The sequence below is a fragment of the Lepisosteus platostomus genome, chromosome 15 (genome assembly GCF_059453375.1).
Source record: "Lepisosteus platostomus isolate fLepPlt1 chromosome 15, fLepPlt1.hap1, whole genome shotgun sequence".
Classification (NCBI taxonomy): Eukaryota; Metazoa; Chordata; class Actinopteri; order Semionotiformes; family Lepisosteidae; genus Lepisosteus; species Lepisosteus platostomus.
The window spans coordinates 25,609,552-25,623,731 of record NC_142625.1 but is presented as its reverse complement, the minus strand read 5'-3'; the positions used below and the strand labels follow the sequence as shown (position 1 = coordinate 25,623,731).

Here is a 14,180-nt window from a genome sequence, read left to right as displayed (position 1 = left end):
CTTAATACAGATGTCCAGTGACATCATCCATTGCAGTTATCAAGCCCTCCCCCTTAGGAAAAGGAACAGCACGTTGACTCTTCTCTATATACAACATCTCTCTCCTCCCTGTCCCTTCTGTCCCTCCTCTACCTCTCTCTAACGGTGCCGCCCCTTCTTCCCACAGACCTACATCGTGCCCCAGGCAGCTGTGTTCAAGATGGAAGGTCTGGAGGGGACAGATGCAGAGGAGGCCCTGCTCAACAACATGCGGGTGTACGGCACCTGTGTGCTGTCCCTCATGGCGCTGGTGGTGTTCGTGGGGGTGAAGTACGTCAACAAGCTGGCCCTGGTCTTCCTGGCCTGCGTCATCCTCTCCATCCTCGCCGTGTACGCTGGCGTCATCAAGACCGCCTTTGACCCCCCGGAATTCCCGTGAGTGACCTCTCGGGCAGGGTTACAGTCTGAGCACTGGCACCGGGTCGGGATCGGTTTGAGCTGTTTCAGACTTTTGCAGACTCTTAGGTACTAACAAATAAGTAGGAAGTGCTGGGGATGTTCACTGTTTCAGTGCTTGTTTCCTTGCTTTTGCGTTGGATTAGCATATGCTTAGCATATAGGATTAGAATATGATAAAGTCATTCGCAAACCAGGAGCTGCCACGTTTAGCAAAAACTACCAACATGCATGTATATCACTGCGCAGAAGTCTTGGACAGTCGACATTGTTCTGCTCTTTTCACTCAGTGTTGTTCTTCTTTACGTACAAACACAATTTGCATAAGTGATCATTTAGCCATTCCAGCTAAGAGCTGAACCTGGTAGAACTTTTAGGACAAATAAGAACCATTTTAGCTTTAAGGATGTGTAGAGAGGAACAAATTATGTAAATAACAATGAACCTGACAATGACTCATTTCGTATATATGAATGGTATATATGATGGCCTAGTGACTGAAGCACTTCATAGTGCCTATTTTTTTACAGTTTGTCTTGCATTGTTGTTATTTCTGAGTTTCAGAAGTGCCCTAGAAATTATTAATGTATTAATGTTTGCTGAAGGTTTCTTCTCACCCAGGCTCATCTGCATTAATGACACGGTTGTTCTGATAGAAAACACTCGTGGAGCCTTTGAGTAAACTGATAACACTCCTGACATGCTCATCACAGGCTCCTGATGGTGACAGTGCAGTTTTCTGCTTCAGATGTTCAGCGATCTCCCTCTCATTTTTCTGCAGGATCTGCGTCCTAGGAAACCGCACGCTGATCACGAAGGGCTTTGATGTGTGTGCCAAGGTGATCGAGCGTGACAACGGCACCTTCACCACCAAGCTGTGGCAGATGTTCTGCGACTCGGACCTGCTCAACGCCACTTGCGACGACTACTTCGTCAACAACAACGTCACCGAGATCCAGGGCATCCCCGGGGTGGCCAGTGGCATCATCACAGGTGACCGTCCCCCACACAAGCTCAGTGCAGCCTGGGTAACCTGGGCCTGCAGCCCTCAGCACAGGCCTGTGGTATGCCCACAGACCATCATCCTGTTCCCCCTCCCTCCATCTCCCTCCTTTCCCTGTCTCACTCTCTCTCTCTTTCTCTCTGTGGCAGAGAACCTGTGGAGCAACTACCTGGAGAAGGGGGTGATAATCGAGAAGGAGGGAGAGCCCTCTTTTGTGAACGAGGACGCGCCCATCACCATGACCAACCGCTACGTCCTGGCCGACATGACCAGTTTCTTCACCCTGCTGGTGGGAATCTACTTTCCCTCTGTCACAGGTGGGTGGTAGCCCGAGATGGAGAGGGCAGAGAGGCGAGCTGATCGTGCAGACACACGGGGAGTGATGGACCTCGTATTGCTGCATGATATGATGACACACACAGTGCTGTATGTCTTAGCTTCTGCGTCAGTACGAAATCATCTCAGAAAGTACCGCTGTCTTTTTCTCTCCAAATATCTCTGCTTGCTTTCTTTGTCCAGTACACCCCTGAAGAAGCTGCAGAGATAAAGTGTGATGTATCCTAATTTTTTTTATTAATTCTCATCTTGGAATCGGTGTCTCCTTGTTCCTCACTGGGCAGAGAGATCCTGTCTGTGTGTGGCTCTGGGAGACTAGACTCCTTTCTGCCTACAATAAGTATGTAAGAGATATACGTGACATTTTCTGTTTTGATCCAGAAATCCTTTCATTTTGTCGCAAGCACATTTGCAGTGTTAATTTAATCCCTCACTAGTCAAAGCTTTGTTAAAATCTTTATGAGACTTCAGCGTCCCAGGACACTTACTAGCCTCTTGTGGCCTATCACTCATCATCACTACCGTCAAAACATGCACACTCACACACGAACACGTTTCCATTTAAATCGCGTTTCTCTCTCCTCCTCGGAGCTATTCCAATCTCTCAGCTTTCTTTCTGCACTGGCACCACCACTGCGTAATTAATTTTTAATTACATTTTCGCTGTTGCTGCTGATGAAAGGTGGCAACAGTGAGGATCCATTAGATTAGCACCCTCTGAGGTGTCAGTGGGAAGTGAGAAATGGGATAGGATTGGAATTGAGCAAGCAAACACACGCGCGCGCGCACACGTGCTCCGGCGTACACGCACACACTAAAAAGCTGTCGGATACATCGGATCCTGTTCTAGGCGTCGGATACATGCGTGGGATTCTCCATTTGGACAAATGTCCTCACACACCGGCGAATACTCGTGCCGTCCTGCAAACCCACCGATGACTGAAGGAGACACACGCATATTCACACCCCCTCTTTAATAGTCACAAACAAGGTACCCTGATCCTGATGTCACAATAGAGGGGAAGGCCGGGCCCCACTGAGGGATGTTTGACACCCCCCTAGGACCCCCCTAGACACCCCATCCAGAAAATAAAGGAGTAAGACACGACGAGGCCCTCCTTGAAACGCAGGAAGAACCCCGTCGAGTCCTACCCCCCCCCCTCTCCCCTGGAGATCCAGATCAAGACCACCCCTCCCTTCCGAAAATCAAATTAACCATGACAGGCCCCTCCCTCCCCCCCTCACCCCCCCCCCTGCTCAGATGACGTACCGGCCAATGCGTGACGCAGCAGAGCAGCAGTCATTGATCCAGAGGCACAAGGCCTCTGTGTGTTGGACCTGCAGGATGCGGGTAAAAAGAGCTGAGTAAGGGGCTGGAGCCTAGAGCCAGGCGGGTGGGAGGCAAATGGGCCACAAGGAGGCTTAGGTGCAGAAGGAAGATGGATGTTCCTCTGACCCCGGTGCGGTGTGTTTCAGGAATCATGGCTGGCTCCAACCGATCCGGTGATCTGCGAGATGCCCAGAAGTCCATCCCTGTCGGGACCATCATGGCCATCACCACCACCTCACTTGTGTGTATCCTTCCGGGACCAGCCCACGGGGCCCGCGGACCGGGCTCTCTCCACTGTTTCCCCTTTCAGGCACTGGAGGCGCACAGATGAGTCCAGAGCAGTGCCGGCTGGAATTAACAGATGTGCGCTGATGTCTTCCACCACACACAGACACATCAGCAATCCTCCTGTCTGATCAGGAGGGCAGAGCTCTGCCCTGGATCACTGTACAAACCCCAGAGGCGCAGTGCACACCACCGAAAACTGAACAAAGACACCAAGAGACACCAAACGGTTTTCTTTTAATAATAATGCATTTTATTGAAAGTGCACTTTCCATAAGTCGATCTGAAAGCGCAGAGTTATGTATTGACGAAGAAACGGAATGTTTTTTTAAATGCAGGTGCAACGTTTTTAGCCATACCAGCCTTCCCCAGGTAGCAGTGCCTTTAGATCATTATCAGGGAGGCGGGTTCGACGCCGTTACGCAGCTGTTTTGTTTGTTCCAGGTGTTCGTTTGAACTCCTAAGCTGCTAGCCATGTGGTCAAAGCCGACCTTGGCTCCTTCGAAGAAAGCAGCTAGATGCGATCCTGTAGTCAGTGAGACAAGAGAAACCAGACCAGCCAACAGCAAACAGATGAGCTGAATGGCCTCCTGTCGTGAGAAAGCCTCCCTGTGTGCTTGAAGAGCACTGCTGTACCAGCAGAGATGGGGCAGCAGCGCTGTGGCCTGCGCCTCCGTTCCGCTCCGTCACAGACAGGAGGGAAGCAAGAGGGTCTTGGTTCCGATCTGTCCTTCGCACGAGGCAGGAAACCGGCAGTAAGACTGGGCAGAGGCAGATCCTGGTGTAGATTTCATCCTGCAGTCTCTTCAGAACAAAAGCCTCTGCTAAGAGGCTAATTATTATTATTACCCTAATTATGAGAAAGGGGATAATTTTTTCTCCGACGTCGTTCGCACGTGGAACACCGGGCCCTGGGTGTGCTGTCTTGCCGACTCTCAGCCTTCTTTAACTGCCTGCACAGACATGTCCAGCATCGTGCTGTTCGGAGCCTGCATCGAGGGCGTGGTGCTGCGGGACAAGTAAGTGCCCGGGCGTGTCCCTCTCAGCTTCTGCTTTCATAGCCGCATTCCTCGACTGTTTTCCCTGTGGGGTAGCCCGGCACGCGCGCAGCTCGTTTCGAGCCCCCAGCTGTTCTTGCACCCACCCTTGTGCTGCGACCGCAGCAGCAGGTCCTGCAGGATGGGGACGGGTACGTGCCGTCCTCAGGGGCGTGCTCGGGACACGGCCGCCCGCTGTTGTCCACACAGCTCCCACGGGCCCCAGGCGACGGGGGTCCGCCTTGCAGGGAGAGCTCAGGGTGCCCTGGTCAGCAGAAGTGCTCCAGCGGCCCTTGTCCGAGAGCACGTCACTTGCCCGGATATTCCCATCCCTGCCGGCCAGTGGCATAGCCCTGGCACAGTCAGTCCTGGCTGCGCCGCTCGGGAAATCTCTCTCGGTTCCGTCCGTAGCTCCAAGAAATCTGGACAGGGAAGTTGACAGCGCCAGTGCTCCTGAGGGAGACTCGCGGCTGTTAATCCGCTCATCACCTGCGAGCACCACGTCAACTGTGGATATTATTACCTTTATACCTGTAATAAAGGCACAGTTGTCGGGCCTCTTAACCTCTCTTTAAATTTCATGATGCCACAGGCGATAACAAAGCATAATAAAAACAAAAACAGATAGTGGGACCTTCCTGATACAGCGCTCTTGTGCAATGACTCTTGAATCGACATTAGCACGATACTACAAGACACCAGATGCCGACACGCTAGGAGTGATCTAAACCCGGGTGACTTTTCCTCACTGCCTGCGACGTCAGCTAGGTTGTGACAGTGCCGGACATCGCTGGCAACAGAGGTGCCGGAACCTCTCCACCCGCGAGGTGGAAGAGGACTGAGCAGGAGCTCGCTCTTGCTTGCAGGTTTGGGGAGGCGGTGAATGGGAACCTGGTGATCGGCACGCTGGCCTGGCCCTCCCCCTGGGTGATCGTGATCGGCTCCTTCTTCTCCACCTGCGGGGCGGGGCTGCAGAGTCTGACGGGGGCGCCACGCCTCCTACAGGCCATCTCGCGCGACGGCATCGTCCCCTTCCTCCGGGTCAGTTGGGTCGTCTCGGCCGCCTGTCTGTGTGCGTGTTTCTCTGTTAACGAAACAGACGATAGAGCATCCCTAGCGAACCGAAGCGCCGCGCCATCGCCTGGTCAGCCTGCCTCTCCCATGAGCCAGAACAGGCACAAGAGCACACAAACACATTCACAGAAGCAGCCTCCGGCTTTCATTCCAATCCAGCTGGAAATGACTTATTTAAATCATCCCCTTAGTATATTCACTGGTGAAAAAATAAGCATTTTTACTATGGTTTTAGTGAGCAACTTATTAACATACCTATAAAAATCCTGTTTCCCTAGTTACATTGTTAACACATTGTAATAATGTTAGTTATACCAGTATATCCCATTATAATGATGTTAATTTAGGGAGCATGATGCGGGCTGGATTGGTCATGTCTGCTAACTCTCCCATTATCAATCACACACACACAGAGCAGGTGTCCTGGGGGAGCAGAGGAGGTAGTGGGGTCCCCAGGCCTGCGTTCTCTGTGAGAGCGAGGGGCAGTGTCTCCCCACCGCTGGTCCGGCAGAGCGATTCACGGGCGGGTTTGTCTCCCCGACGTGACCGAAACGGTAGGCGGGGATGGAGCACTGCGGCATCGGCCCCGGGTCCGCGGGGAATTGCTGTCGGAGCAGGAGTGCGAGCGAGCGAGTGCCTGTCCCATCGGAGCATCCCCGGGGCTCAGCGCTGCAGCAAGGCTCCCAGCTCTGTGTGTCAGCTGGGCGATCACTCCCTCGCCTGCTCCTGGCCGAGTCTCAACCCACATACAAACAGAAGACGTTCAGCGGGATTCTTGTGGAAAGGTCCTGCTGAATAGAAAGGGAAAATATCCTGGTGCTCTTTGTCCAGGGAACAGCTTGCAGGCCTCCTCCTATAGTAAGAATAAAAATATTCCTGGCGTTCTGTGAGCTGCTTCCACAAAGCCTGGAACATTTGGAAGAGCTAAAGGGTTTCTGTATGTGCAGGATTTTTCTGCGGGGATCACTTTCTTCAGCAGCCCCCCCCTTCTTCCTTCTGTGTCCCAATCCCTGTCTCTCACTCCCAGGTGTTTGGCCATGGCAAGGCAAATGGGGAGCCCACCTGGGCCCTCCTCCTGACCGCCTGCATCTGCGAGATCGGCATCCTGATCGCCTCCCTGGACGCCGTCGCCCCCATCCTCTCAATGTAGGTGCACCCCATTGAAGCGTACACCCCCAGAGACACAGAACCTTGTAGCCAATACCAAACACCCCTCACTCTTCACGCATAGGTATGCTGGGTCCTTCACCCAGGTCTCCTGAGTCAGTCATACAATTATAATTTCTCACAGCCCACCACTTTAGTTTCTTCTAATTCATAAGTTAGATGCTTTACGTTCTGGTTCTCAGCTCTCTCTGCCTCCCCCTTCCTCCCTCTCCCTCCCTCTCTCTCTCTTTCTCCAGGTTCTTCCTGATGTGCTACATGTTTGTCAACCTGGCCTGTGCCCTGCAGACTCTACTCCGGACCCCAAACTGGAGGCCCCGATTCAAATTCTACCACTGGTGAGGGTCCAGTGCCTTGCTTGCACTCCGCTCTTGTAGAACCAGCCGTCTGCTGGCGACAGGGAGTCCTAGGTTCTGCCCAGTGCATGCTGAGCCTGTTTCTTGTCTCTGGCAGGGCTCTGTCCTTCCTGGGGATGAGTCTGTGCCTGTCCCTCATGTTCATCTGCTCCTGGTACTACGCCATTGTTGCCATGGTCATCGCCACCTGCATCTACAAGTACATCGAGTACCGTGGGTGAGTGACTGCTGACCTAGAACCTAGAAGACTGCTTATGCACATGACTGCTTGTTTCTAATTATTGTCGACTTCCATCGCAGTTTCAGTTTTTCAATTTTTACAACGGTAAGTAGGTATTTCACAGTGCATGCAAGATTTATTTTGTCAGAACAGGAATGCAGACCCTAGAACAGATTCAACTGTCCCTCCTAGCTCTCAGTCGTGGCTGCTTTTTCTCTATCATTGCTCGCTGCACGGAAACGAGAAACAGAGGGATTTAGCAATTAAATAAAGCATGTCCCCGTTTTATGGTTCCCTCTTGTGGACAGGTCTGATATGACATCCAAGTATGAAACAATGAAAGGAAACATTTTAAAGCAGGAAACCTGGAGTGTCTGCATGATTTTCCAGGTGTCTTTAAGATCAAGGCGGTAAGTTAGTAAAATTAAGACATTGACAAGCTGATTGAAATCGTTTAGCTCCAGAACCAGGACGGGAGACCCCTGGAGTAAAGAGCTGAGGCTCTGACCTTGTGCCAGGGGGTTTCATCAGGGGCGTGTGGTGACGTGTGCCTTGTGTCGCAGGGCCGAGAAGGAGTGGGGTGATGGGATCCGGGGGCTGTCCCTCAGCGCGGCTCGGTATGCCCTCATGAGGCTGGAGGAGGGGCCTCCACACACCAAGAACTGGAGGTGAGAGTGGCACCCCACAACTGAGACAGCACGACACCTGCTGGAAAGTCCACACCCTGCATTGAAACCAACACCCCAACTTCCGGAACCCAGAATGTAGCTTCAATGGCACCTACTGTAATGCATACTGTGAGAGAAATGGTTGTGCAACAATATTTCTCGACAGTCATCCTATCCCCTCTCTTTCCAAACCCCCCCTCTCTCCAATTTCCTCTCTCTCTCTGTCCCTCTCCCCTCTCTGTCTTCAATCCCTTCTCTCTCTCTCCCTGACTCCCCAGGCCTCAGCTGCTGGTTCTGGTGAGTGTGGACCAGGACCAGAACGTGGAGCACCCACAGCTCCTGTCCTTCACCAACCAGCTGAAGGCGGGCAAGGGGCTGACCATCGTGGGCACGGCGCTGGAAGGCACCTTCCTCAACAACCACCCCCAGGCCCAGCGTGCGGAGCAGGTCAGAGCAGAGCCCGGGCCCCTCGGTAACAGGCCAGTCAACCAGACACCCAGTCAGTCTCTGTTTTATGACTCTTGATAAGCGCCATCTCAAAACTCCTCTTCGAGCCATCTTGCAGGAAGTATTAAATAATTCAGTTTTAGTAATTTAATTAATTAGAGTTCCTCGGAGGTTTGTCTGTAATTTATTTACGCATTCAGTGGTATGTTCACATGCTCTTTCATTCATTATGCGAATTACTTGTTTATTAACGACTTGTAAGAGCCAGATTAACTGGCAGGCTGCTTTAACCCATTCAGGACCGATCAATTTTTCAGGGTTGACACACTCCAGATACCAGGCATTTTTAAACACAATTTGACTCTCTTTCTTCAAAAATCAACGTAACTAAAAAAAATAAATCTGTTTCCGGAACGGAAATCGTACAGAAGCTCAGTCAGAAACCAGGAGGTGATGCACGATGCCAACGTCTCCATCTTCCCTGCTGCCTTCTCTCATGTCTCCTGCTCCGTCTCTTCCCCCGGCTCCCTCCCTGACCGTCTCGGCCCCGCAGTCCCTGAGGAGGCTGATGGACGCGGAGAAGGTGAAGGGGTTCTGTCAGGTGGTCATCTCCTCAAACCTGCGGGACGGGACGTCCCACCTGATCCAGGCGGGGGGCCTGGGGGGCCTGCAGCACAACACAGTGCTGGTCAGCTGGCCTCGCAACTGGAAGCAGGCTGAAGACCACCAGACCAGGAGGAACTTCATCGGTGAGGGGCAGAGGGGCGATGCAGGAAACACGAGGGGGTGATCAGGGGCTACTGGTCAGTGACAGTGCATTAGGTTGTGTCCCGGTTTTGGGGGTATCACAACTGGACACTTCATGAAGTCCTTATTGCTTTTTATTTAATTGTCGGCTGTCATTGGTCTTACAGCAACCAGTTGAAAACGAGGCCATGAAAACCTGTCATTAACTTTTTAACTTGACATGCTTCTGAAATAATTTTGAGGTCTCCCTGAGTGATCTTTCATTATTTAAGTAGTTGTGGGGCCAGTTCAGTAGTTAAGGCTTATTTAAGTGAGGAGGCAGCTGATTGGAACCTGCGGTGATCCTGCCTCAGGGCTGTGTGATGGTCTCAGGTCACTCAGGCTGAGAGCTGTGAAACGGACTGGTTCTCTTTCCATGGGACAAGGCCTTTACCGCCATATCTCTCCACAATCCCAGAACTGGTCAGGGAGACCACGGCCGCCCACCTGGCCCTGCTGGTACCCAAGAACATCTCGGCCTACCCCTCCAACCAGGAGCGCTTCACCGAGGGCAACATCGACGTGTGGTGGATTGTCCACGACGGAGGCATGCTCATGCTGCTGCCCTTCCTGCTCCGCCAGCACAAGGTAGCACTTCCTGTGTCATTAGGTCAGGCTACTGCCCTTCCTGCTCTGCCAGCACAAGGTTGCACTTCCTGTGTCATTAGGTCAGGCTGCTGCCCTTCCTGCTCCGCCAGCACATGGTATCACTTCCTGTGTCGTCAGGTCAGGCTTCTGCCTGGACCCCTTGGACAGGCAGACACTAGGGAATTCGTGATCAGCTGTTTGCAGCTGTCTATCTTGAGTGGAGGAGTGGAATGTAACTGGTCACTGAGGGGGCAAGGCAGTTATTCAAGGACAGGATGCAAGGAGCTGGCTGAGTGTGAGGGAGTCGATACAGCCATCTTAGCACTTGTGTGTGTGTCTGTGCATTGACAGGTCTGGAGGAAATGCAAGATGCGCATCTTCACTGTGGCCCAAATGGACGACAACAGCATCCAGATGAAGAAGGACCTGACCACCTTCCTGTACCACCTGCGCATCAGCGCTGAAGTGGAGGTGGTGGAGATGGTGAGGAGCTGTCTGTCTCTAGAGCCCTCCCCCTGTCTCTCTGTCTGCCTCATCAAAAGTATAGGCTCTGTATGTCTTAGAATATATTTGCATTAACAAACCAACTCTCTGCCCTCCTCCACCCCTTGCAGTTCAACAGAAAAAAATATTTTTTACCATTAATTAAGGCTTCAATAACACTAAGAACACATTCAGGAGAATTTTTTTTTTGCCTTGTGCTCCTGCTGATATAGCTATTTATTACACCTTCATGAACATGGGACACTGAAACCATTCTGGTTTTCTCATCACATTTTTCTTATTTGTTATTTTCCTAGAAGCGTCACGGTGACAGATTCTGCACGCTCCCAAGATGTTTCTATCACGTGATGCTATTTGTCACATCTTTTCTCTATAAATACAGACTCCACCTTTGCAGAAAATGTTTTTAAGCCCCAACCTTTTGCATCTTTTATTTTTAAGTCATCCTCTTCTTCTGTTTAATGTTGATGTCCACTTCTCCAGAAATGTCATCTGCAAAAGATGCTCTGCTCCAGCAGTCTGCTCTAATCCTCCTGTCAGGCGCTGGCTTGCAGTGGTGGAATGACAGACTGACCTGTAGTTTGGCATATCATTCTCTCCTGAGTGGGTGCCGGAGCCACTGCAGGAGAGACAAACCTTTAGACGAGGTTTGAGACAGATTGACATCTGAGGACTCCAGCTTGATCCAGCTGAGCTCCTTCGATTCGGGAGCAAAAAGAGAGCTGGAGTTTTCTTTAGTACCTCTAGCCACCTTCTTGATCCAAGTAAAACACTGTTGCATTTACTTGCTCCTACACTGCGAGCTGTGTTGCACTGCGGCGGTCAAACACGGTCTGACTGCAGGTGCTTCTCCCATAGCACGACAGCGACATTTCCGCCTACACCTACGAGAAGACCCTGGTGATGGAGCAGCGATCGCAGATCCTGAAGCAGATGCACCTCACTAAGAACGAGCGCGAGAGAGAGGTACAGCACGCCGCCTGCAGTCCTGCACAGAACCCCCCGAGCAGTAGCCAGCCTACAGCTGTCCTCCGAGCTTGTTCGAGCAGGACGCGGCTTACCCTGCCTCGTCCTCCCTCTGTGCAGATCCAGAGCATCACGGACGAATCTCGTGGCTCGATCCGTCGCAAGAACCCGGCCAGCACGCGCACGCACCTGAACATTACCGAGGAGCAGCCAGGCGGCAGCGAGGAGGAGAAGCCGGAGGAGGAGGTAACCCCTCTCGCAGTCTCTCACCCCTCCCTTATCCATTGTGCTCTGTGCTCCATTGCTGCCTCCTCGTCTCTGTTTTCCATTCTAATCAGTCCTTTGCTCTTTGCCCTATTTTTCCTTGTGCTTAAGCAATGAATTTACGCTGTTTTCCTACAGTTGCCTCACCTCATTTTTCATTGTAGCTTTGCCCGCATCACTTGCCTTTTAGAGTGCTATCATTCTGGTTTGGTAATCTGCTGGTTCCTTTCCCTTCCTTTCCTACTGCAGTGGCTTTGCAGAGGTTCAGTTTTTTCCCAGTCCAAGTTTGTCTTTTTAGACCTCTTACCATTCCTTCTTTCTCCTCCTGCAGTTGCATGACTAAAGGAAACCGTTTCTAACGCCCAGGGAACTGGAAGAACCAATCCTGTGCGTTTCTGCCTGTGTCTGTGGCACACGGGGAAGTCAGGAGGATTGGTCAAGACCAAAGGCTCTTGAGTTGGACGCTAGTGGCTCCAGATTATCTTGCTTCTGGGCGAATTTTGAAAAAACGTTACAGATGTAAACGACAAAAGCAAGCTAACGTCTCTCTCTCTCCTTCCCCTTGCTTTCTCACTGTTTTCTGCCCCCTCTCTCAGTCTGTCGCTCTCTCCTGCCCCCCGCAGGTACAGCTCATCCACGACAAAAACGCCACGCCAGTCCCAGCCAGCCCCCAGTCCCCTGCCGAGGAGGTGGAGACCCCTGGGGAGAAGGTGCACATGACCTGGACGGAGAAGGGCAAGGCCTCGGGCACCACCACCCCCGAGGGCATCAAGGACATCTTCAACATGAAGCCGTGAGTCCTGTCCTGCGCTGTCCCTCCTCCTCTGCCCAGGGCTGTAGCTCTCCCTGTGTTCGCACCCCTCTCAAAGCCAGCCAGACGCTCCGCCCTTCTCTTTGCTCGATGTGCAAGAGAAGAAGAGAGCACCGCTCTTATTTCACCTTGCCCCAGCACAGTTTGGGGTTGTCTCTGTGTGCCTTGCCCGATTGTGTCACTTATTATTCATGCACAACGCAGCAAGACCTGAGTCGTTATAAATACGTCGAACACTGTCCTACCCCACGCAGTTTGTAACTGAGGCCAGCACTGCAGTCCGCAGTCCTGCTGCTTTCACCCTCTGCCCTGGTCTTGTTGACTGTTGCCGAGAATCGCCCTTCTCCAACCCTTGTTCCTCTCTGGTTCGCGAGTCAGGGCTGTGCTGAAGAACAGCCGTTTAGGCCTTGAGGTTAGAGAGGAGCCGCTGTTTCGGACTCACAATTTCAGTGTGGATGAGCGGGTAAAAAGATGGATGGATGAATGGATAAGTGGGGGGATAATTATATGGACAGATGGGAGATGGATGGAGATATGTATTAACTGCAGGGTCTATCCCAGACAGAGATGACCCTTTGTGCCTTGGACAGCTGCAAGGTCCCAGGTTATGTCATGGAAGCCCATTATATCACCACACCATTATATCTTCAGCTGCTCCTTTCTCAGTCCTGCCTTCTGAAGCTTTGATTGTCTTGGGAGTGTTATGTGTCTGCATATGCAAAGCCCTGTCTGCATGTTGTGTATTAAGGAAGACTATACACCGTGTGTGGAGGTGTACTTTACCAGCTTCTTTGCTCTATGAAAATCCATGCTCAGAACTGTTACTGTGATGTTGCAATGCTGACTCTGTCTTCCTCTCCTGCCACGCTGCAGAGAATGGGAAAACCTGTGAGTACCTCTTTATTCCACAAGCATTCCAGGCGTTTGATCCAACAAGCCCCTCATTCACACTTGATATATGAAAAACATCAGGATTCAAAGCAGAAATACACAAAAGGTCAACTGAGGTGTGCAGAACGCAGTCTTCTCAGGTCTTCCCTTTTATTCACCCTTCCAGACTGTGAGATTTTAATTAAGATTTTAATTAAGCAGACACAGAAGGTGATGGAAAACAGACAGCCTGCACTACTTTCCCAGTGGAGTTTTCTCTGTAGCTCTATGTGCTATTTAAAAACCTTTTCCAGTGCATATTTTCACTCACTCACACTCACACACACACAGAAAGGGCCTCGTTCGCAGAAGAGGTTTGGGCAGGGAGCTGAGTCAGGAGGCAGCCAGGAAAGCATCAAGTACAGGTTAATTCTACTCACAAAAGCAGAGAGGAAAATGCTGTAGATGACCTTATTCTTAGCTCTCAGTGGAATCATTTCTTTTTAAGCCTCTCCATTCATGTACAGTTTTCGTTTTCAGTTTTCACGTCTCCTGGAATTTGCCTGTCAGAATTCCACTTCTTTGTCTCCTTTCCCATCTGCCAAACCTGGTTTCTTTCTGCTCTTTCTTTCTTTCTCCTGACACTTCATTTCCTCTCTCGGAAAAAGGCACATATTATCTCATGACCACATTTTGTGATTAAGGCCCGAGGACTCTTAGTAAACATGAAAAGGCTCGTGATTATGAGTAACACCTGTCTCCTGACACCTTTTCCACCATCTCTCTGTCGGGACAGGAACCAGTCCAATGTGAGGCGCATGCACACGGCCCTGAAGCTCAACGATGTCATCGTGAAAAAGTCCCAAGAGGCCAAGCTGGTGCTGCTCAACATGCCCGGGCCGCCCAAGAACAGGAAGGGCGACGAGAACTGTATCCTTTATCCTGAGGACACCGAGACCAGACTGCCGGGGCCTCTGTGCCGAAGGCAGAGTGGAGGTGGAGAAACGCTGTGTGTCTTTGCTGGGCTCCAGGGCAG

At 51.5% G+C, this 14,180-nt stretch overlaps 1 protein-coding gene across 6 annotated transcripts in view; it reads left to right on the top strand.

Moving 5' to 3' along the window:
• Positions 1-14,180, top strand: part of slc12a5a (solute carrier family 12 member 5a) — a 183,487-nt gene that overhangs the window by 158,265 nt on the left and 11,042 nt on the right. For 3 of the 6 annotated variants that reach the window (XM_088607690.1, XM_088607695.1, XM_088607693.1), the window contains 19 exons: positions 167-414; positions 1,217-1,428; positions 1,588-1,755; positions 3,251-3,349; positions 4,351-4,408; positions 5,293-5,467; positions 6,528-6,646; positions 6,904-7,002; positions 7,118-7,237; positions 7,804-7,908; positions 8,187-8,355; positions 8,909-9,104; positions 9,560-9,729; positions 10,081-10,212; positions 11,092-11,199; positions 11,320-11,445; positions 12,060-12,256; positions 13,148-13,162; positions 13,941-14,074. In XM_088607690.1, coding sequence (XP_088463816.1) covers positions 167-414; positions 1,217-1,428; positions 1,588-1,755; positions 3,251-3,349; positions 4,351-4,408; positions 5,293-5,467; positions 6,528-6,646; positions 6,904-7,002; positions 7,118-7,237; positions 7,804-7,908; positions 8,187-8,355; positions 8,909-9,104; positions 9,560-9,729; positions 10,081-10,212; positions 11,092-11,199; positions 11,320-11,445; positions 12,060-12,256; positions 13,148-13,162; positions 13,941-14,074 — 2,650 coding nt within the window. The remainder of the gene's footprint in view (positions 1-166; positions 415-1,216; positions 1,429-1,587; positions 1,756-3,250; positions 3,350-4,350; positions 4,409-5,292; positions 5,468-6,527; positions 6,647-6,903; positions 7,003-7,117; positions 7,238-7,803; positions 7,909-8,186; positions 8,356-8,908; positions 9,105-9,559; positions 9,730-10,080; positions 10,213-11,091; positions 11,200-11,319; positions 11,446-12,059; positions 12,257-13,147; positions 13,163-13,940; positions 14,075-14,180) is intronic. The other 3 variants (XM_088607692.1, XM_088607691.1, XM_088607694.1) reach the window with 3 other exon arrangements.